This window comes from Alligator mississippiensis, chromosome 2 (assembly GCF_030867095.1).
Source record: "Alligator mississippiensis isolate rAllMis1 chromosome 2, rAllMis1, whole genome shotgun sequence".
In the NCBI taxonomy this organism is placed as follows: domain Eukaryota; kingdom Metazoa; phylum Chordata; order Crocodylia; family Alligatoridae; genus Alligator; species Alligator mississippiensis.
The window spans coordinates 66,312,274-66,336,256 of NC_081825.1; the positions used below are offsets into that span (position 1 = coordinate 66,312,274).

General features: G+C 42.7%; 1 protein-coding gene across 1 annotated transcript; it reads right to left on the minus strand.

The window, feature by feature from the left end:
• Positions 1-1,014: 1,014 nt before the first annotated feature.
• FRG1 (FSHD region gene 1) lies at positions 1,015-23,477 on the minus strand. The gene is made up of 9 exons (XM_006262536.4): positions 22,877-23,477; positions 22,614-22,681; positions 19,433-19,555; positions 18,473-18,530; positions 18,130-18,244; positions 16,894-16,998; positions 14,722-14,813; positions 14,246-14,356; positions 1,015-12,818 (listed from the first exon to the last, which is right to left on the minus strand). The coding sequence occupies exons 1-9, from the start codon at positions 22,936-22,938 to the stop codon at positions 12,782-12,784; spliced, it is 771 nt and encodes a 256-aa protein (XP_006262598.1). The 5' UTR covers positions 22,939-23,477; the 3' UTR covers positions 1,015-12,781.
• Between the last annotated feature and the right edge of the window lie 506 nt (positions 23,478-23,983).

Sequence of the window (23,983 nt, forward strand, 5' to 3'; positions counted from 1 at the left end):
GTATATACATACAGCAGCTCAGTTGAATTAGGCAGCATACAATTTTCTAAATTAGTTGTAGGTTTTGCAACTCAAACACTGAGGCATTCTGAAACTTCTGATCTGCAACATAAAACTGATGATTAACAAGAGCCAGCCTGACTAATGGGGCAGTTTTGCAAATCCTTAGTCACATGAATGCATGAAGTCACAAGAAGGCTTTAGTTAAAACACAAGATAGTAAAATTGGGCAATTTGGGCTCTCTCAGAGAGGTCTTTCAAGTTTTCTGCTTGGGAAGTCTGTTAAGGCTTGGTGAGCATTTCCAGCTCTCACAGCCTTCATCTGAATTAATGAATACTCCAAACCTTTTGAAAATCAATTGTCATACAAGCTGCTGTTGAGTAGTAACTTACTTTACAAGAAAATTAAAAAAAATAGTGTAATAACCAAATGAAGGACTTATCAGTACTGAGGTGACTCTCACTTCTTGGCCTTTTGCAGGCTCATATAGATTATTTAGAGGCTTAGTATTATTTATATTAGTGTAGTAGCTAGAAGCCCTGGTCATTGACACCTGCACCAGGCTCTGCACAGACATAAAAAAGATATATATTCCTTCCCTCCCTCAAAGATCCTTACTCTCTTTGCTTCAGTTTTCCCATCTGAGGAGTACAAGAAAAATGTATACTTACCTCACAAATTGTTGGGAACCTTTAAATAACTGCAAAGCAGAGAGATTATTTGCTGGAAGTACTAAAGAAAAGCAAAGGAGTAGTAGTATTAATTATCCTTGACTGATGGTTTTCCCACTGTTGTTTAACAAAAAATTGGGTTTCTGAAAAAAATATTTTTTCAGCAGAAATTGTCTGCTTTTAATGCAAAAATGCAACTTTTCATCGTAAAACAAAAATGTTAAGTTTCAGTTTATGACAAAAAGTCTAAATTCCCATGGAAAACATGTATCATTTTCCAACAAATTCTATTATTCACATTTTCCAAGTTGAGTGAAATACAAAATTAAGAAACAGCATAAGTAATGAAAAGTAAATTTATTAAAATTATTTCAATTTAATGAAGCATTCAGACTCACATGGGAATTTCATATCCTAGTAATAATATTTCGTTATTTTAAACTATTTTTAACATGAAAACATCTATTTAAGTGATTACAGGAAATACAATATACAGTAATATAAAATTCACACTGTACCCAACACGTCACTTGATATGCTGAATGTTTCAATTTGTTTATATAAAATCTCAGCTCTCCAGTGGCACATTAGCTTGCTTTACTTTTCAACATTTGGTTATTTCATACTACCCTTGTTACTACTTGTTGACTGTATTTGATTTCTTCTATATTTGTTACTTGGCTGCTTTTTAGCTAGGTCAGCAACTTACAGCCCTACTTAAAATGGAACCTATTTAAAAATAAAAATGTATATTAAAAAGAGTATACTGATTCTGGGGAGAAAAATCTGTATGTCTTACAAAAGAAGGGCTATACTACCTGTAAAATTCTACCTTTTTTGTTAGGCAACTCAGTGACAAGATGCCTGCAGCACCAGTATGCATTTTGTATCCTTTTTGTACTTGAATTGCTCTGTTTCTTGATTTCTTCTCGATTTTGCTAATTTTTCTGCTCAAGAATGAAGGAGATGATCAAATACAAGAACTACATGGACTCACAAAGAAGAGACAGACATAGCATTAGACTGAGCATCTTTGACAGTCTGGCCATTATTTATAAAATGCTATACATGTAGTGCCATGCAGCAATCCATAATGTAGCGGTCAGCAAATAAGGATCAAAGAACTTACAATCACAAAACACAAACAAGGATTGTTTCTTCACTTCTGACAATATGTCTTATACCAAAAATAGACACTGCGCTGTGGAGCTTCTAACGTAAAATACATTGTAACATGGTCAGCAGCACTCTGTACAGAAATTAGGTATATAGGTCTTGTAAAAAAAAAAAAAAATCTGCATTTTCATTGAATTTTTATTTTATTTCCCTTGATTTATCCAAAACCTAACTTATACTATGTGCACTTTGCATGATTTAAAGTACAAAGAACCAAGTACATATGATATTGTAAGTCAGTTATCCTTGGGTAGGGGGCTGGACCCAATGATCTTACAAGGTCCTTCCAGCCCTAATATCTACGAAGTAATCACTTTATTTTACTGTCTTATAAAAAACTGGGTGAGATATGAAGAGGTGGGAATGTTCTTGGCATGTTAATGGTAAAATGTAATGAGTAGGCGGCATTGATGAAGGCACTTTCAGAAAAGTATAAAAGAACCGGATTACAATGTTTGAGAGCCTTGGGAAAACATGGGATGCACAGGAGTGTGTAGGAGGAATGAATTAGCTCATAAGTGCAGATTGGTTTGGACTCGCATTGAGCCTTCAACATAAAAAGAAGCAGGAAAGCAATGTGGAACCAATACAGACATTTAAGAAGTGGGAAACACTTGGCATGACTGCACAGATGAACATTTTTGACGGAAGCATCTTTTATCAATGCACTCTGGAAATTTCTCCTAGTATTTAACAACAGGAATTCATCAATACTCATTTCTTTGGGACTCGGATGCAATTTTGCTAGGTCCTACTTGGAAGAAAAAAAAGTACACACAGATGTACATCAATTTTTCACTTATCAGTGGTATCTGGATGCACTGTTATAATCTGCTGGATGAAGACCACCAGCTAAATTAACCATGCTAATGTGCAAGTTATGCAACATTTCCATGGATAAACTAATGCACCAAATGCCAATGGGATAAAGGGTAGCTGAACATTGTTTCCATTCTTGTAGTACACACTATATTTACCCAAATCCAAGATGACTAGATTTAAGACAACCCCCCACCCCCACTATAATTATAGTTAATTACAATAAATGCTAACAAAGTATTTGTTGTAATTTTCCTTTTCTAGTACCTAATTGGAGGATTGTCTTAAATTCCTCCGTCCCACAGCTGCAGCAGGGAAAGCAGTGGCAGGGGGCAGATGGAAAGGGAAGGGGGAAGAATCAAAATGGTAGGGGGGAAGGCAGGGAGTCAAGCAGTCTGACCCTTGCTGCCTATTCCCCACCACTTGCCCTCTTACTGTCTGCCCCTCCGCTACTTGCTTCGCCCATCCCTGACACTTGTACTCCACGTCTGATGCCTGGCCTCACCCCATCCCCTCTGCTCCCCTCCCTACTGCTTACCCAGTTTAAACAGGACTCTAGCTTCACTCTAGCCCCAAGGCATGGAGTACACGCTTGCTCCAGTTCCAGTTTAGCCTGGTGACAGCTACTGTGGCAGTGGCAGCTGCAGCCAGGCCCTGAACTTGGGATGGAGTTGCTGCTGCTGCTACCAGGCTGGGCTATAGGGTCAGAGCAAGCATGCGTTGTAGGGCCAGGGCTGGAGCCCTGCCAGAGCCAGAGGGTAAGTGGCAAGGAAGAGGGGAAAGGACTTGGAGAGGAGGCAGACAGGCAGGGGTAGGGATAGGCAGCAGCTGTTCTTCCAACTCTGATCCCGATCCTGGGCTGCAGACCGAGCCACAGCAGCTGCTTGCCCTGCTACTGCCTTTTACTTGAAAAAAAAAAAATGAGGGCCTTCCCCACCCATCTTGTTAAATTAGGAAAAAAACCTAATCTTGGATTCAAGTTAATATGGTAATTAATGTGGCAACCTTGTTGCCTACTAGGCAAAGATGCATTACTACAACTTGTGTGTCATCCACAAACTCTCACTCATAGGATGTGCTAACAGTACAGTTCTGCTACTAGTGCCCAGGGTTGTATGAATGAGGTGTGAACACCAGAGAATACACAGAATCAGAGTTCTTATGACTGAATTTAGTTCCTTGAGGTCCAGTATACATTGAAGGCTCTTTCTTTCAAAATTGAAAAGTACTTTGGGTATAACCTTTCTCTCCTGAAACTGCCCACCCCTCCCTTTATTTTTTTTAATAGTCCCTGCTTGTAAAAGGGGATAACTTCTGATCAAAGTCAGGGAGGAATCCCTGAGAAGTAAAGGGGAGGAAAGCAATGTACAGAGGAAGGCTCTCACACTGTACGTTATCTCAGAAATGCACTTGTGCAAGGTCATTGTCTGTAGCTGTCAAAAATGATATAGGTAGTCCTCAACTGGGGTAGGATATGGTTATTTAGGAAATGGTCTACAACTCTGAATTCCCATGTCAAATCTGAGGTTGCAGATGTGGTCCAGAAGGTATGGGGGAGGGTCAGGTCCCATCTTGTCCACTTGAAAGGAAGAATGATCTGGTCAGCCTGCAGGCCCTAAAAAGTACCTCCTTGGGCTGAAGAACTGTCGCCAGCCCTTGACCTTCCCTGGGAAGGCCTGGGGTCCAGCCCAGGCATAATCTTGGCCACACAACCAGATGGACATCCCCAGTATTAATATGAATCATTAAAAATATTTTTACTCAAATTAAAATCCTTGAATATTTAGGACAGACCTTCATTAGAACCTCCTTCGCAGTCTTTCAGAAGCGTTCCAACCTGTTGCACTATTGCACAACAGTACTCAATCTTTACCTTTAATTCCATGTTTCTGAATAGCGCACACTACACCTATACAACACCTGCGTACCAATCATGACTGCCATTCTACCATATTCTGTTCTAATGATTTTTACTTACTCCATCATTAGTTTTAGATTTTGTTGCTCGGGCTTTTTGCATTAGCAGACATCTTCATTGTTTAATTTCTTAGAATAATCTTTCTACCCTTGCCTACCAGACTACTGCTGTTTTAGATGTTAGTTCATTCTCTTTCCTTGCTCTTTTTTCACCTCTCAGTATTCTCTCATTTTGTGCTATAGCCTCATGCACCTGATTTTCCTCTTCCTGCATATTAACGCCAAGTGTGGACCTTACCTGAATCATTTATAACAACTGCCTCACAGTTTTCTAGCTTCAAGCTTTTCTTATTAGTCAGTCTATCCTAGGGCCATAAAGCCACAGTTAAAATTCATCTGTTGCAACAAATTCTTTTTCTATGAATGCCTCCCCAATGGTCAAACTTCCCAAAACCTTCCTCAGAGTGCTAGTTGTTCAGCTCTCTGATCTTCATTGATTTGTTGCAGTTCTGCATGTCTCTGGGGAATGAAAGAATTCCTCTGATCACCAGAGACTCCACTTCCTTGAACATCTTTCTCTAGCCCGGCACAGATCTGGTGTAGTAGAAATCTAGTGGTGTCATTTGTTCTGAGACTAGTAATTGGAGGATTCTTCCCTTACTCCCATCAGGATACTTTTCATCCTCAGATCCACGTGCCATTAGTCTTGTTCTTAGCAAACAGCATTTCTTTTACGTTTTCTGGATTGGCTCTAATGACAAGCCTGTTGAATCTTCTTAACAAATCTTCATGTTTCTTCCTGCTACAGATATGATTCAAGCCAGCTTTTCACAGGCTGCAATTAGCACAAGCAGAAACAGTGGGAAGACTGAGAGGAATGATGAAGAAATTTAGCAGGGGGAAAGAACAATTCCACTTATTCCACAAAAAATAAAAATTTAGAATGACTAGAATCTGAATTTTAGAATCTTTAAAACTAGAATCTTTAAGGAAGTGATACTCACACTGTACTTAGCGCTGGTGAGACTGCAGCTGCAGTACTGTGTCCAGTTCTGGGCGCTGCACTACAATAAGGACGCGGAAAAACTTGAGGGTCCAGAGAAGAGCCACCTATATGACTAGGGACTTGGAAGACAAGTCATATGAGGAAAGGCTGAGGGACCTGGGCCTCCTTAACCTAAAGAAGAGAAGGTTGAGAGGGGACTTGATAGCAGCCTACCGCTACATCAGATAAGTGCATCAGGAGCTCGGTGAACAACCGTTCACTAGGGCACCCCTGGGGATGACCGGGACCAATGGATATACTCCTGGAAGGCTGCTTCAGGCTTAATACCAGGAAAAGCTCCTTCAGTCAGGGTGACCAGACTGTGCAATAAACTCCCTCCAGAGGTGGTGTAGTCACCTACCCAGTTTTCAAGAGGAGACTAGACAGTCACCTCACTGGGGTCACTTGACCCCAGTTGTCTTCCTGCCTAGAGCAGGGGGGCTGGACCCAATGATCTGCAAGGTCCCTTCCAGCCCCTAACAATCTATGATTCTACGACTCAATTCTACTAGCTAAACAGATTCAAAATTTATTTCATAGCCAAACATTGATGTTGTTCTGAGGTATGTAGGAATGTTTGGATAGCCTCTTGCCTGCTGTCGCTTCTGGTGTTCAGGTTGTGTGGGTCTGTGCACTCTAAGAGACTGTTGCCTGCAAGTCTCCTACAGCAGTGGTTCTCAACCTGTTTTGTACCAGGACCCATTCGTAAACATCAATAGCCAATCCCAACCCAGTGCCCCTTGCTCCAGCCCTGCTGTGCCCTCCTCCCCAGGCCCTAGTGTGGGGCAGGCTGGGGTGTGTGGGGGGAGCGGACTGGAACTCTGCCAGCATGCAAGAGAAAAGCAACCGTTTCCCACTGTTCCTCTTTGAAGGAGAATCCATTTTTTAAAGTTTGTTGATCCATTTTTAAAGTTTGAGACCCTTTCATATATTCTTGTGACCCACTTTTGTTCTAGAGTCAGAGTGCAATGCAGAAAGAATGAATTATATTTGTGCTTGATGGATAAATTTCAGAGAGGCTCATTGTCTCTCAAGGCAACACACTAGCTGGTCTTTCACAATAAGCCCAGTGAAACTGCCCACAAGAATGGTAACAACTGATTACATGCAGTTAAGCTCCCCAAGGTCATTGCAAAAGGCAAGTCTCACGCTAGGGGTGCACCAATAAGAAATTTTTGCGGCTGATACCGATAGCCAATTTTTAAAGAGGCATATCGACCAACACTGATCCTATTTCTGCTAGCAGCCCCGCAGTGTGGAGAGCTGCCTCCAGCTGGTAAGTCTGGTGTGGGGGGAGGGGGAAAGGAAGGGGTGTGGGGGGGCAGATCAAGGCTCCTGCAGGGAGGAAGTAGGGGACTGAAGCTGGGGCAGGGGCAAGCACTGCCCAGCCAGGGTGGGGCAGGAGTGGGACAGATCCGCAGCTTGTCAGGGGGGTGGGGGGCAGCAGGTCCTATAGCTGTGCGCTGCTTTGCTGGGAGCCGCTTGTCCAGTACTCACCTGCTAGTCCTGCAGCTCCTGCCGCTGCTCCTGCCACTTGTCCAGGAGGGCGTTGGGGGGGGGGGGGGGGGCGGCATGTTCCCCCAGGCCCGCGCCAAGCTCTTTCTGGTGGGGCTCTTTCCGGCCCCCCAGATGAGTGGCAGGAGCAGCACTGAGAGCAGCTGGGCAAGCGCTGGACAAGTTGCCGGACCAGTGGATCCTGGCTGAGCAGCGCGTGGTCGTGGGAGCTGCCCCCCGCCAGCACTTCCCCCCTCCGACGAGTCACAGCTACGTCCTAGTTTCATAGTTGTTAGGGTTGACAGGGACCTGAGCAGATCATCAAGTCTGACCCCCTGCCATGGGCAGGAATGAATGCTGGAATCAAATGAACCCAGCTAGGTGATTATTTAGCCTCCTTTTGAAGACCCTCAAGGTAGGAGCAAGCACCACTTCCCTTGGAAGTTGGTTCCAGATCCTGGCCACCCTGTGTAATGCTTCCTGATGTCTAACCTGAACCTACTCTCAATCAACTTGTGGCTGTTATTCCTATTTACTTCGGGTAGTGCTCAGGAAAACAGGGCCTCTCCCATTCCTCACTGGTCCCCCTTGGTAAGTTTATAGATGACCACCAGGTTCCCCCCTCAGCCTTCTCTTGTGGAGGCTGAACAGGTTCAGGTCCCGTAGCCTCTCCTCGTAGGGCCTGCCCTGCTGCCCCTGATCATGAGAATGGCCCTCCTCTGGACCCTCTCAATGCTGTCCACATCCCTCCCAAAGCGCGGTGCCCAGAACTGGACACAGTACTCCAACTGTAGCCTGACCAGTGTTGCAGAGGGGGAGGATCACCTCCTTGGACCTGCTCGTGATGCATCTGTGGATGCATGACAAGGTGCGGTTAGACCTTACTGACTGCATCCTCACACTGTCGGCCCATGTTCATCTTGGAATCAATAATGACTCCAAGATCCCTTTCTGTTTCTGTGCTGACAAGAAAGGAGTTCCCCAGCTTATAGGTATGCTGCTGGTTCTCCCTCCCTATGTGCAGTACTCTGCACTTGTCAGTATTGAATCCCATCCTATTCTCATCCACCCACCCTGCCCCGGCTGGGTAGCACTTACCCAGCCCCACTACTCCCCCACTGTGGGGGCCTTGATCTGGCCTACCACACCCCTTCCTTTCCCCCTCCCCCCACACCAGATTTACCAGCTGGAGGCAGCTCTCCACACTGCCAGGCTGTGCTCTTTGCTGCTTATGCTGTGCTGCAGCTGTGCACACGCACGGGCCATTTATCGGCCTGATATGGCCGATTTCTGATATATTAATTTTTTTTTATATATCGATGACCCCATCTAGTGCCAATTTTGATCTATTTCTCTGTCGAGATGTCCACTTCTACTTGCCTCCTTGCAAAATTCAGGTATCTGTAGCTCATTTTTGTTGCATCTGCTTCATTAAAAGTAAAAACTCGCTAATTTCTCAAGTTGTTCAGCTATCGCTTTTTGCAATTTCCTTTTTTAAAATCAGTGTTTTACTGACTGCCCTTCTTATCAGGTCATAGATTCATAGGCTGAAAGGGACCTCAGAAGATCATTGGGTCCAGCTCCCTGCACCAGGCAGGAAAGACAACTGGCATCACGTGACCCCAGCAAGGTAACTGTCTAGTCTCCTCTTGAAGATTTCCAGGGTAGGTGACTGCACCACTTCTGGAGAGAGCTTATTCCACAGTCTGGACATCCTGGCTGTGAAGGAGTTTTTCCTAATGTTGAGCCTGAATCAATCTTCCAGGAGTTTGTGGCCATTACTCCTGGTTTTCCCCTCGGGTGCCTTGGTGAACAGTTGCTCACTGAGTCCTTGATGTATTCTCCTAGTGTAGCGGTAAGCTGCTACCAGGTCCCCTCTCAGCCTTCTTTTCCTCAGGCTAAAGAATCCCAGATCCCTCAGACTTTCCTCATATGGCTTGCCTTTTAAGACTCTGATCATACGGGTGGCTTGTCTTTGGAATCTCTCAAGCTTGTCCTCATCCTTGTTAAAGTGTGGTCCCTAGAACTGGATGTAGTACTCAAGCTGCTGTCTCACCAGTGCTGAGTAGAGCGGAAGAACCACCACCTTGGTATTGCTGGAGATGCACTGATTGATGCATGCTAGAGTAACTGGATACAGCATCACACTGCCAGCTCATATTCATATTGTAGCCCGTTACCCCCAGATCCCTTTCATTTGTGGTGCTAGTCAATTTGGTGCCGCCAAGCCTGTAGGTGTGCTGGGGGTTGCTTGTCCCAAGAAGGAACACTTTACATTTCTCAAAGTTGAACTACATCAGGTTCCAATCTGCCCAACTTGCTAACCTGTCTAGGTCTGCCTGCAACTGTAGCCTATCTTTAAGCATGACCATGCTCCCCTGTAACTTGGTGTTGTCCATGAATTTGGCTAGTGAGCTCTTCACCCCCACATCCAAATCATTAATAAAGATGTTGAAAAATGGACCAAGCATTGACCCTTGCGGGACACCGCTGCTCACTTCTTGCCAGGATGACACGGATCCGTTCACTAGGACTCTCTAGGTCCTATCCTGCAGCTAGTTTCTCACCCACCTTACTGTCTCGGAGTTAAGCTCACAATCCTACAATTTTCTCACACATTATGGGATACTAGATCAAAGGCCTTTTGGAAGTCAAGGTATACAATGTCAACCTGCTCTCTCGTGTCCAGGTGGCAAGTTACCTGGTCATAGAAGCAGATGAGGTTGGTAAAATAAGACCTGCCTGCGATGAAGCTATACTGGCCGTCATTCAGAATCTTACCTTTTGCAAGCTCTCTACAGCAAGTATTAAGAGTAAAATCAATGTTAGGATACATAAGAAAAAAACAAAATTAAAAAAAAAATCATAAAAGAATTCCTCACTTGAGACACTGTGTTCAGTTTTGTCCCCTTGCTTCAAAATATCGCGGCTGAAACAAATGTTTAAGCATGGGTAATGAACACAGGGGATAGAAATGCTCAGTTTAGGAGGTAAGTGATAAAGGGACTGATGGAGGTAAATAACCGCCCCCCCCCCAAAAAAAAAACCCACCAAGCAAAATAAGAATGAATAACAAAAATAAAGATTTGTCCTTTTGTTCCTATATTCTGAAAGAGAGTAAATTGGAGTCATTTATGGCACCAGAAAGTAAGAAATTTGAATGTGATACCTGTAAATATGTTAAAAACTAAATATTTGTTGAGATTTCATTGCTACAAAATACTAAGGATGATAAGCTTAAAGATATTAAAAAAAAAAGGACTGGATTTGTATAGCTCATGTGTTCAAGTTAGTCTTAGAAAGAATTTATCATATTTACTTGCTTACCACATGTGTCTTTACACATGTATTATTATCTATTATTACACCTGTAGCTTCCAAAGGCAGACAAGACCCAAGACAAGGGTGACCTCTCATGAATCCACCCCTGCCCTTCAAAGGTCTTGGAAAGAAACAAAGCTAATTTTCCATGGGGATAACTCTATGGGGATAAGGGGTTTGTCCACACTGTGGAATAAGCAGAAGTTTTAGACATCATATCTTGCAGATCTCCAGGCACCTACATCGAAGCAAAGGCCACCTGTATGGGGGCTGATTCCACAATAGCTGTGAGACATCCTGCCCCTAGCTCTTATTACCTAGGAGCATACTGAGCCATAACAGATCAAACAGACCAGCAAACTTTTCCAAAGCAGTCCATGTGCCAATAAAGAGGATGCTGCAGTAAACAACCAAATATTTAGAGGCAGTAAGATCTTGCCACACACACTTACTACTACTTTGTCACATGAAAAATCTATGCATCTGATGACTATTTTCACAATTGCAGTTGCATAAATTCACACAAGCAACATTTGTCATATTCTCAAAACAGTAATATGCTCTCATGACTATGAAACTTGTAATGTTTTTTTCAGCTGGGCTTCAGCACCAGCTGTAATTTACTCTGAATATAGGACTGTTCAATAATGGTTTTAAGTAACTGTGAGTAGCTATGTTTTTTTTTCTTTTTTAATCCTTTGCTGTGAAGTGTCCATGAACTTTTAATTGGCACAACTGATTAAATCTTATTTAGACAGATATACACTCTTGGGTACTACATTCTTTTTATGCATCCTAATCATAGAAAATTAGGGTTGGAAGGGACCTCAGGAGATCATCTAGTCCAACCCCCAGCTCAAAGCAGGACCATCCCCAACTAGATCATCTTAGGCAAGGCTTTGTCTATCTATGTCTTAAAAACTTCCAAGGATGGAGATTCCACAACCCTCTCAGGGTAACCCAGGGGTGGGCAAAATGCGGCCTAGGGGCTAGATGCAGCCCACCAGGCCATTCTATCCAGCATACGGGGCCCCTAAAAATGTTAGAAAATTAGTATTTATCTGCCCTGGGCTGCCTGTCACGTGGCCCTCAATGGCTTGCCAAAACTCAGTAAGCGGCCCTCTGCCCAAAAAATTGGCCACCCCTGGGGTAACCTGTTCCAGTGTTTTACTATCCTCCCCGTGAGCAAGTTTTTCCCTAAAATCTAACCTAAGCTTCCCTTGCTGCAACTTGAGACCATTGCTCCTTGTGCTGTCATTTGCCACCACTGAGAACAGATAATGTATATTAGTCATCATACTGTATATTATACAATATATAATTGTATATATTATATCTTAGTTTAGAGACAACTGTGTACTACTAGTCCTTTGAAAAAGGCTGAGCACAGTAAGAGAATAACTTCAGAAAATAGGTAAAAAATGTGAAGGAAGGGTTGCAATCATTGCAGTTAGTACTTCCAATAGAGGCACTCTATTTAAAAAAAAAAAATCTTTTTAAGCAAGAGACATAGAAAAAAAGCATTGGAAATATTATTTACCAGAAATGCACAGAATTTCAAAGTCAGCATATTACTTTTTTTACTATTAAACCTAAAAACAAATGTACACAGATGGTATAAGCTACCAAAATTTCAATTAAAATTTACCTTTTTTATTCTTTACAAGATTAAGTAAAAATAGGCAATATGGACATTAAGAGATCACTCGTTATCCTAAACCTAAGTTCCTGCATGTTTTTCATGTTTACTCTACCATGCCTTTCTGGTATGCAAGTTATGCCTCTATTCATTTAATGTTTAAGACTCGGCACTTCCAATGAAACTTTAAAACCGCAAATCAAATTTTCATTTGGTCTAAGGCAGCATAATTCCACTGAAGTGAAGCTGAAGACTTGGTTCCCTACACATGGAGAGCTTAAATTTTATGCAGAAGTACTACTCCTCATTTGTTCAATAAAACCACAGCAGGTTAATTGTTCATTTCTCTTTTGTATTCAGTATTACTTCTCTGCTTGATTATTAACACTCTTAAAATTACCAAGTTGCCAATTTCATCTGGCATAGTTCAATTGCTGAAGTTATTTGGTTTCTGATGAAAAATATGCATATCAAAATTTTTTACTATAAAATATTCAACTAAATGGTGTTCATAAATAAATGAAGAAATGACATCCTTAGGCAGAGAAATGCTTGATGCCAACTCATATAAATACTTAACACCATTAAATACAATTCAGCAAATTTAGAATAAATAAAATCAACCTTTCAAAATGTCTTATTCAGATGGTATATTCAGAAGACAAACAAAAGATACAAAAGCACGAGTCAGTTGTTCATCACTTGCAGTATCTATCCGCTTTCAGTTTTGCTCTCCTATATGAAAAGAGAGTAGTGAAAAAAAATTTAAAGTTAAGGAAAGTAAATGTGAGCACCGACTATTACAAGGCAAATAAGGTAGCAGTTAGAACACAGACCTAACCAGTACTTCCGACTTGTACAATGTTTTGTGCCACTGCACTATTAATATTTGCATCTGCATTAAGAGGTATTTATAGAACTAAAAAAAAAAAAAATGCACAAACCCCCCAGGTTTGTTATTAAGTATACAGGACAAAACTTAGTATTTCTACAGAACATGCTACAAGCTGGTATTCAGTAATGTAAATGTTACATTAAATATTTTGTTTTAAATATTAAAGCATTACAAATCTAACAATGTTCAGGAAATTCACTTAAAGAATTTTTATTTCGAAATTTTGGCTGCAGTCAGTCTATGGCAGGTTAATTCTTTTTTGTGTGAATATTATATACTACCATATGAAACCATTCCGACAAGGGCAAACCCATACTGGGAAACACAGGGTGCCTCTACACGTGCACATTAGCTTATTTTACCATGCATTCAAGCATCACAAAAAACTATGTGCTTTCACTAATTCACATTAAAATAGGCTAATGCACCTTCTTTTAGTACCTCACAATGAAGGTACAAAATTTAATAAGCATTAGCAGAAGCGCATTAATGACCATGCAGATGCATCCATAGTATAACTCTAAATCTATAAATCCATGGGAGGGTGGCGAGGAGAGGACAGATGCCCAAAACCCTTATGGAAAAGTAATTAAAAATAAGTAAGGAAGAACAGTCTAGCATACTTTGAAATCTGCAAGAATCAGCCATGACTAGTAGTATTCTTTTTGCATTACTCTGGATTACCACAATTTAGAAAATAGCTTTTCACCAGGGCTATCCAGCTTTGCAGTTCAGCCGCATTTAAATCTAGATAGATAGCGCTGTAACTTCAAAGCTGGCTGGTTCTGAAGAAGTTACATTTTGGCTGTGGGGAATCTAGAAACTCAATAAAGAATACACTCAGTGGCTACACGTGTAAACTTAAAATGGCAACATTGTCTGACTTGAGCATTAACAAACTAATTTTCAGCATTTAAAAAAAAAATAAAAAATGAATTGCTCTTTGCTTCTACCTGAAAAAGAAAAACGATTCCATAATTTAGAACAATTAGGCTTGCTATCATTGGAATCTGTGTCATGCTCAATGAGAAAAGGGTTCTTGGACAGGAACAGATTAATGAACAAGTTACAAGAATTTTGCTTTTATACATCAAACAATTTGTTCTCAACTGACCAAACCTATTTTGCTGAAAATACAGAAAATGGACCACAGAGAAAAAATTAGTCAACCTTAACTCTAGGTGTCTTTAGTGCACTAGGTATATTAAAGTTCCATTCTTAAAAGCTTTTGTTTACTTAGCAAATTATTTTTTGGATGTGAAATTACCGGTCTAGCAGTGTCTCGTGGAAAGTGCCTTCTTTTCTGGCTTTTTTGAGAGCTTTAGCATCTTCTTGGCTTATTTTGAGTTTGTGGTCTTGGAAACTTTGGAACTTTTTTCTAAAAAGAAAAATAGAGTGTGACAACATTTCTACTGAAGCATGTATAACATTTAAACAGCCGTACTAAGATCTCAAAGTTCCATGTATAGATTAAACTGGCAGAGAATCATTATGGTCTCTCATATTTCACTGTGTGTGCTGTGAATTCAGCCACTGGGTGTTCAACAAGGTTTCTGAACAGTCAGAATCCGTGACCAGCACATTAATGAGTTTATTCAACTAGAAGCATGGTAGGTTCAAGACTCAGGGCCTAGAAAGGTTTTATGCAAGGGAAAATTGGGTATCTGAGCATAGATGGTTCTTATTGGACAGAATACTTTAAATATAGAAGGATAACACCTGAATTGCTCTTAAACCACGTACACGTAATTGACTTCACACTGTTTAACATTTCCTTTGTCTTCTTGTGGAATATCATCTTTCTTCTCAGTTTCTCTTTCAGCACAAGTACGGATCTTGTCAGTTAAGAAGAGAGAATAAAATAGAAAACGCACATTATTATTTAGATATAGCTGTTGACAAAAACATATTTTGACATTTCCAAGGTATTCAGAATGTATATTGGATAATACGATTTAACAGATGTTGAGTTTTTCAGCTTGGTAATTTCCTAATGAAAAAATCAAAGAACATTACTTAACAAAAATGTTTTCCAAAGTTGGAATAGAGGCCTAGGAAGGACCTCCCAGTAGCATCAGGTCCTGCTCCCTGCTATTGTAGGGAACCATACTGTATAATCCCTTTCACACATGAAACAAGCTGCATCCTAAAACAAGCCAGGATTTTGCACTCCCCCTTCCCCCAAAACGTACTCCTACTAACAGGTTGTTGTCTTCTGATGGTTAGAAGCCTCCTAATTTCCAGGGTAACTTTTATTTATGCTCAAATTATTCCCATTTTGTGCCAGTGCTGCCCTTTATCTGAAATACCTGTTCTTCCTCTCAGGTGTCCTTTCCTGCCCATCCAGCAAGGCATTTATTGACAGAAATTATACCCTCTTCTCAGCCTTTGATTTGCTTGGCTATGCAAGCTGCTCTTTTAGGGTGTTTATACGTGTGCTCCAGGAGGCAAGTGGGGGGGGGGGGGGGAGGAGAGGGAAGCTTTAAATTAGTGCAGCTCCAAGAGCCATGCTAATTAAAAGCACCTGGAGCATCACATGTACCAGCATCCCCATGCTAAAAAATGGCGGTGGGACTAAACTAAAAGTAAAATGGTAGCAGGGCACTTTAAACAAGCTTTAGTTTAAAGTGCCCCGCCACCATTTTTCAGTGTGGGGACGCTGATACACGTGACACTGAAGGCTGCTGGAGCAGAATTAATTTCTATGCTCCAGCAGACTTGATTAATCGAGTCTTCTCCAACGCTCTGGAATTACAGCATGTTGGAGCAGACTCCCTGCACGTGTATAGGAGCCCTTAGTGTCTTACATTAGGCTCTCAATTCCCTTGGTTATTCTAATAGCCCTTTACTGCAACTCCTCCAGTTTGAATCTGAACCCATCTTGCTTGAATATGGGCGATCAGAACTGCACACAGTACTCTAGATAAGACCTCATCAATAACTTTAATAACAGCATTTACATTTTCTTTTTCTCAACTGGAAATACCACTCCTAATGCAACATTTGCCTTTTTCACAGCTATGTCATATTTTTGGCTCATAGGATTGAGACGAAGATTACATTGCTTTTCTTAGTTTTTTACATATTATTTTTATTTCTATACAATTATGCATTAGGTCTAAGACTTGGGAGGTGTTAGTGCCTCTCTATTTAGCCCATCTTTTTCTTGTGGTTAGGCCCTATCTGGAGTACTGAGTGCAGTTCTGGGCTCCATGTTTTAAAAAGGACATGAAGAAGTTCAAAAGTCAAGAGGCAGGCAACAAAGGTGATAAAGGGTTTGGAAAGCAAGTCATTAGACAAGAGGCTGAAGGATCTAGGGATTTACAGCTTGTGGAACGCCTTTTCTTGTTGTTTTTATTTATATGCCTGAAAAACCCTCTTGCTGGCATCTCCTTTTCAAAGTCTAACTTAGCTAGACTTTTGGCGAGCCTCATACTTCTTCACTTTTAAGACACAACTTCCTTCATTAATCAATCTCATTTCCATTCCACGTAGGCCCTCTTGCTTAGTCCTAACAATATTTGAAATGGTTATTTATCTACTTCTGGCACACCCCTTCTGACAAGTTTCTCTTCTTTTTGCTTGGGATGTATGTTCCACTTTTGAAGCAAAGAAATTCCAAACTTCCTCTGCCTTAAAGTCTTTGTGCTCTTGTCCCGTTGATTTTACTAATGAGTTCCCTTAGTTTTATTAAGATTTGTCTTTTTGAAATAGGTTCTTAAGAGTAGCTAAGATTCGCAAATTCTGCTTATGCTTCCATTTAAATTAAATAATCAACTCATGATTATTAGATCCAAGGTTATCTATGACCAACTCTTCCATAAATCTTTTTCAAAGTACGCATTCTTACATTTTGCATTATAATACTCACACTGACAACAACAATTAAAAAAAATTATCCATCTTATAAGTTACCTTGACCATTTCTTCTTCACCTGCCATTTTACTTTTGGCTTCTATGTCTCCCTCTTCATTACATCTGATAAAGCAGCTGTTTGCTGCTAGTAAAGCCATTCTTCCCTGTAGAAACACCACCAAATAGTGGTTAGTACTACAAACGTTAGTCATTAAATTTAACCTATAAAAAGGTAACTTCTAAAATACTGCAGAAAACACCAACCAACCTTATGAAGTATCCAGGTGCCAATGTACTCATTTGACTGCAATTTACAAGTCAACTGTTTGCTTTATAATCTTGCAATATTTGCCATGTTATTGTTTTACTGTCAGAATAAAACATACCTTTTGAAGTATTATAAATGTATAATATTTTCTATTAAGAATATTAACTTTTAGTAATACCAGCCAATTGCCCGTGAAGAATGACGAGGAGGGGGTGGGCAGGAATGGAGCGCCGCCATGCAATGTCCCATGCTGCTGCTGCTCTGTCTCTGGCCCTGTAGGGCTCCCCCACCGCCCCTGTGTCTGGCTCTGTGTGCTCCTCCCCCCGTTCCATCCCACCCAATCCCTGCTGTCATGGCAGTGCTCTGCTGTGTCAGTCTGTCCTCACCATCCCCCTCTGCCTCCAAGGAGCGGGGCCAGTGTTATGGTTTTTTGTGCTTGTGTTTTTTTTATTTTCCTTTTTCATCTGTTGGATACTGTGGCGAGGCTGGACCCACCTCTGGCCCCATGTGCCAGAACACCGGCGGGGGGGGGGGGGGGGGGGGGGGGAGCAGGGCACATGTGGCCAGACCACCTGCTTGTAAGACAAGAGGCTGAAGGACCTCATAAAACAAGAGGCCTCGCCCACCTGTTCCAGGCCCATGGGGGGAGGGGGGGGTGGGTGGGAAGGAAGAGATGGAGCCCCATTTGTTCAGCTCAATTCCGCCCCCATGATGCGGCAGCACAGCGGAATCCACGTCTGGATCTGTGCACCCTCCCCTAAATTCAGCCCTGTGCTCCATTGCCTGCAATCAGCAGAGCTGGGGGGGGGGGGGGGGGGGGGGACGACGACGACGACAAGGCTACTGCTCCATCCCCTCTGTCCCAGGTGTTATCGCGGTGCTCCTCTGCGCCGCTGCCTCCTGTCTGAATGCTCTTGGAGCACTCTGATTGGTTGCTTCAGTCAGCTAATCAGAGTGTGAATAAAGTATTACGGACACACAGACTAAAGCTTTTATACATAGAGATAGAAGATCCTGGATAGCTTACATCTTGGAAGACAGGTTCCCATTGTTCTCTCGATCCTATTGCATCAGAACGCCCTATAACCAGTCCCTCTGAATTTATACCAAGGTATTTGCCATAGCCAGACTTCAGCGCAATCCTTAAATTGGGGAAGGGGATGGACAGACAGGCAAAGACACAGAATAATGTTTTAAAGTTAAAACAGCCAAGGGCATTCAGTTTACCAAAGAATGGTAGCATTATAATAAAACAAATTTGAAGTATAACAAATATTGGTTCAGGGTTAGAAGAAAGAGATGACTGTTTAAATTAAATCTTCAAAAAAACTGAACTGGACATCAAAGCTTGTGTATAATTATTAAGTTACCTGGTGTCAGACAACTTTACTGCTGTAAACTGCTCAGGAGGACTAGGGCCATCATCATCTGGAGGAGATTTTTAAAGATTAATATCAGGTATAAAGCATTTGATATAGAACATTTTAATCTGCAAGATCGTAGAACATAAAGATAATTCATTATTGGTGTATGTTACAGGAAGAATTATTGGTTGAGGGCAAGATATTTTGATGGATAATTTTCTCTAGTTTTTATATTTACAGCTATAAAATACATTTTGTACCATTTCCAAAGTTAAACACCTATGTTCTAAGTATTCTACAAGATGCTGAATTTGTCTCAAGGAATTTAGGACTCAGACTTTATAGCAATTCATGCAGGCTGCATGTCCAATCCTGTAGGCTTTTTGAAAATAAAACCTTTCACTTTGTGATGCTTAAGATTTTTATAAGGCCATGTACTTGCTCTAGCTTAGTTGAGAGAATTACTAGAATACTGTTTGATTTCCTGTCTGACTAAATGTCTTGCTCAAAACCAGAATGAGGGGAAGATCAGCTACCAGGACATTTCAGCAGAACACCTGCACTACAGCAATTATGGAAGAATTCTTTAATGACATTTGGGATGGAGTAGTAAAGGGACATAATCTGGCTTGAGTTTCTCTCTTAAAAGTTGATCCTATACAGGTTTTGTAGGATTTGATACAAGTTACACTGCTTTCTATCTAGTTAAAGGCCTTCTAGGTGAGTCTCTTCAAGAGTGATTAATTGCTTATATAAAACAAAACAGGGAGAAACTAGATTAGAAGAACTGATTAACAGTTACTAATGGGTGAAATGATCTTCTCTACTGTATTATCCTGAATCTGATGCAATTAACTAGCATTATTATAAAACATTAACTGGCTTGGACAAAAATTCTCTATTTAATGAAATAAATGTTTCATACCTAGACACTACAAATTACCCTCTCCCTTTTCTTAAACAAACCTTTATGTGGGGCTCCAAGTGTAAATAGGCCATTGTCAAGGGCATGGATATAAGCTCCTTTGTCCATTTCTATAGCTACAGATCCTGTGATTTCACCGAAATTGCTTACTGCCCACCAGTTTCCTGAAATGCAAGAAAATTATTCAGTGGTAAACATTTGGCATTATTTTATTCTTTATGCTACGTTATAGTATTTATGTTACTAGTCACAATTTTATCATACCTCATGACTCCAATCGTTAACAAGAACATATTTTGTGTTAGGTGCTGTACAAACACAAGGCAGTCTATGCCCCAAAGGATTTCTAGTTTAAAAAATAAGAATACTTATGCAATAATTATCAGATAGATAAAAACAGATTAGGGGAGAATTATAAAACAATGAAACAGCATTGAACATGCTGACAATAGGTGGTTTTATCAGAACAGTCTATTATTGACCAGATAACTTTACAGTTAGAAACATCTTGTTCTGACCCACTTAATGAGGAAACACCAAGAACTAGGAAGTTATGCTAACCACATTTATTGAAGCATCAGTGATGGACATGATCAGATGACGGATTTGGAGAAGAACACCGAGGTAGTTTTGTAAAGGTTTATGAACAGTTCCTCCAAAACATAAAAGGCAGCATGGAAGAAAACATGAATTGAGTTTGCCCAGGAAATCTGATTAGTAGCTAATAGAGACTGACATCATGGGCAGTGCAGAAACAAAGGTCAACATTCCTTTACCGAATGCAAAAAGACCTGTAAGATGTAGGCAAGCCTTGAAAAACAAGACAAGTAATTTATGTTCAGTGAAGAAAAAGGGAGGAGTCAGTGAAGGGACACATAGAGAAGGGGTGGGGATTTAGCCAAGATGATGGGCCATGAGTCTGATCTTTACAGCAGGATGATGAAAGGATAAAAGGGGATAAGAATGTATGTGTCAAGGCCAGACAAAAAAGATGTTGTAGTGATTAAGATACAAAGCAAAAGCCTAAGTGAGAGTTCCAGTTGTGCGCATGGACAGGAAAAACTGTATTTCATTTTACAGAAAAAGTCTGGGAGATGTAGACATCATCTGGATTCAAGGAGCAAAAGAGTTGAAGATGATACCCAAGTTATAGACCCCAGTGACAGGAGTGCAACCCTACAGTCAAGCTGACATAGCAGATTTTGGGATAGGGGTAGAGACTTGGGAAGGAGAGAGATTTGTTTTAGCAATGCTGATCTTCCAATTTATGGACAGGGATTGAGGAAGAGATGCCAGAGAAACAAGCTAAGACTTTAGTTAGCACAGGAGATAGTGCTGGTCTAGCAGCATGCAGTAGAGCACAGGAAGTTCTTATCCAATTTAGGTAGCCTGGTGTAAAGGCCTGTTTGATTACAATTACATTTAGATCACTGTACATTCCTAACGTAACCACCTCTAATATTCCAGGAGTTAGACAAAGTTTATTCTGTATCACTCCTTTTATAACAAATGCCTGATAAAAATGTTTAGCAAGTGCCCATTTGCCAGACATGGAAATGAGTAATGAAATCAAATTACTGGCTAAAAAGAAAACCCGTGACCTGGAAGTCCCAAGACAACATGGGGCATATCGAACCTCAGATCCCCCTGTTGAATTCTTGGTAGTCATAGATCACAGCTCTGCAAGTCAGATGATCCACCCCTGGCAGTGGGGCAGCGGCTTGTCGGTGTGGTGCTAGAACTGAGAATGTTAACGTCTCCCGCGAGTCACCAGCCACCACTGAAGACCCCAAATTTGGCAGCAGACAAGGGGCGCAGAGGTGAGCAGCAGTATTCAGCTTTGGGTTCTTGAGCTAGACCACAGCAGTGGCTCAGTCAACCAGGCCAACAAGCCGTGGGTGGGTTATGATGGACAGTAATTTTACAAAGTTTCAGATTATGGCTTTTTGTAGGATAGTGTAGATATGGATGATCTTAGCCTGAGACAGGGGGTTGGACTAGACGGATATGTAGGTCCTTTCCAGCCGGACTTCTCTAGGAATCTATGAATATTTTCATTGCTGTTTTCAGACATCAGTTAATTTACACTTAGTCTGAAGGTGCCATACGATTATGAAGTTTGCAAGCCAACCATTTTCCAAGACAGCAGTAATTTTTTCCTCCCTCTGAGATGTGAGCCGGTACAAATCGCTCCATACAATTACAAACCTGTTGTACCTATTTGAATGTTTACATGTTCACCCCTTTTCCAAACCAGGCCATGTTACTAGCACTGCATATCAAAGCTTAAGAAACAGAAGTGTTACAATATAATTCCCTTTGCACTCAACCTAATAGAAGTGAGCAATTACCTAGTACTACAGCGAAGGCTTCACAACTGCTGAAAAGATGATTATTGAAGAAACCAAGACTATTTGTTATGCCCAGAAAAATGTACACCTAGGCCCACCATGGAAACCATAAGGCTCCTTTCATTAGGGAGACCAGTAAAGACGTAACATTTGACTACCTGGGACAGCTAAAGAGAAAGCAGGAACGGGAGTGCGAGTCACAGGCTTGTAACCCAGGGGAGCAGGACACAGAACAGCACCCACTGCCCCTCCAACGACCGTGGGGGGGGATCAGTGCATGAATGCTGCGTGTCCCTGGATGCTGGGGGGGGGGGGGGGGGGGCACAGCGAGCTCCTACAGGTGGTGGTGGTGATGTTGGCAGCAGGAGCACGGTGGCGGCAGGCAGGGAGCTCCTGCAGGCAACTACGGTGCTGGAACTGGTGGGGGTGGAGTGCCGCCGCCCAGCGGTTGGCGACCACCTGCAGATGCCACCAGCAGCATCCATCAGCGATCCCGGCCTGCCTGCAAACGCCACCAATGGTTAAGAGGGGGGAGGAGAAAGCAGTGACTGCCCACAGGTGCTGCTGCCTTTTTGCAAGGGTGCATTGCCACGCTCAAGGGGTGCACGTGCACCCCCTATGCATTGCCAATGGAGCAGTGGACACAGCACGGTTAATGAAATGCTGCCCAGAGCTGTGTGCACAGCAAAGCAACCCCACAGAAAGGAATGGGGCTGATGGAGAGAAGGGGTTTTGGGGCAGAAGAAAGCAGGACGAGGAAGGAGGAGACCGCATATTTGGGCGCTTGAGGCGCGTCGGGAGCCCGGAACCCGCGGCGGCACCAGGATCCCGGGCCAGGCCCCGGCGGGTAGGCGGGGCGGGAACAACTCACCCACGACGTCGAGCTCATGCGCCTCCTGCTCCTCTCTCCTCCTCTTCTTGTCCTTGTGCTTCTTCTTGCTGCAGAGCGACACACAGGGGCACGACCAGCTGCTGCCCCCACCCCGGGCCGCAGGCAGCGCGTCCGCGCCCGGGGGAGGGGAGCGGGTCTGCGTGGGCCCCGCCCGGCAGCCGCAGGAGCCGCAAGGCGGTGGCCCCGCGTCGTGGGGAAGCGGCCCGGCCCCCCAGCTCCGCCCCGGCCTGCTCCCCGCTCACCTCTTCTCTTTCTTCCCCTTGAGAACGAGCTTGGTAGATTTCACAGAAGAATACTCCGCCATGTCTCACTACGGCAGACAAACACTACAGATTTCCTGCAAAACGACGGAAAGCGCAAAAGGACAAATACTCTGCCCCTCTCCGAACCCGTTCAGGCCGCGGCGCATGCGCAGGGAGGATCCGAAGCCGTTGCCATTTCTTTGCCCGTAGACCCCTCCCCGCGCCCAGCTCTCTTTAGGAAGGGGGCTGGGACACTTAGTAGGGTGATTTTTTTTTTGTCGGGTGGAAATAGGAAGAAGAACGAAAAGCGGAGGGAGGTTAAAAAATCCCAGGTCTCCGTAAAGCCGGGTTGAGTGCGTCCCTGGCAGCGCCCCGCTGGCCTTTATAACGCGGCACTCTTCAAACCATTGTTTCCTCTGCAAGGGCGCTGCCTGGGGCCTCTCCTCCTCCTGCGCCCTGCTGCTGAAACCCTCTGCTGGGTGCGGCCCTGCTAACTCGGCTGTAGAAATAAATGCCCGACAGTGAAGACCTGCAGGCGCTGGCCACAGGCTTAGGAAGGTTAGATTTAGTCCAGGATGGGCTGTAACTACCCTGCCTACAGAAGTAGCAGCTGACTGGTCTGTTGTGCCAAGGCCCCAGCCCCAGAAACTGGCACAGGAAGTGAGGGGGAGTTCCCACTTCACACGGAAAATCCTAGGGGTTCGGGTCGCAAGCCCAGGGGCAAGCGAAGGAACGAGTACAACGTAAAGAAAGAAAGAAAGAACGCTGCGGTAACAGGTATCCAGGTTGTAGCCGTATTGGTCCGGAGGAAAAGGCAATCAGGACTTGTAGTAGAGATGCTATCTTTTATTAGACCAACAAGGTTTTTTGCAAAAAAAAAAAAAAAAAAAAAAAATTAATTGCAAGCTTTTGGGCACAAACACCCTTCATCAGGCATTGGAGAAAAGACTGTAAAAGTTCTCAATTCTTCCCCCACTTTCCAGTGCTTGCCGCAGACAAGCCTTTAGTCCATAAAGTGCTCAAACAGCAGCTACCCCCAAGTCTGAGAACAGCTCCTTCAGCCCATGGGTCTGGCTGACTGAACTCGTGGGATCTCAGCAGTCTCTG

What these genes read in the sequence shown, in the direction of transcription:
- FRG1 (XM_006262536.4), bottom strand. Translation starts at nt 22,938, where the DNA reads ATGGCGGAGTATTCTTCTGTGAAATCTACCAAGCTCGTTCTCAAGGGG. An exon ending in ACTTGGAGCCCCACATAAAG is followed by an intron (nt 18,531 to 19,432) that starts GTTTGTTTAAGA and finishes AATCTCCTCCAG; the next exon opens with ATGATGATGGCCCTAGTCCT. An exon ending in GGGAACCTGTCTTCCAAGAT is followed by an intron (nt 16,999 to 18,129) that starts GTAAGCTATCCA and finishes GTGTTTCTACAG; the next exon opens with GGAAGAATGGCTTTACTAGC.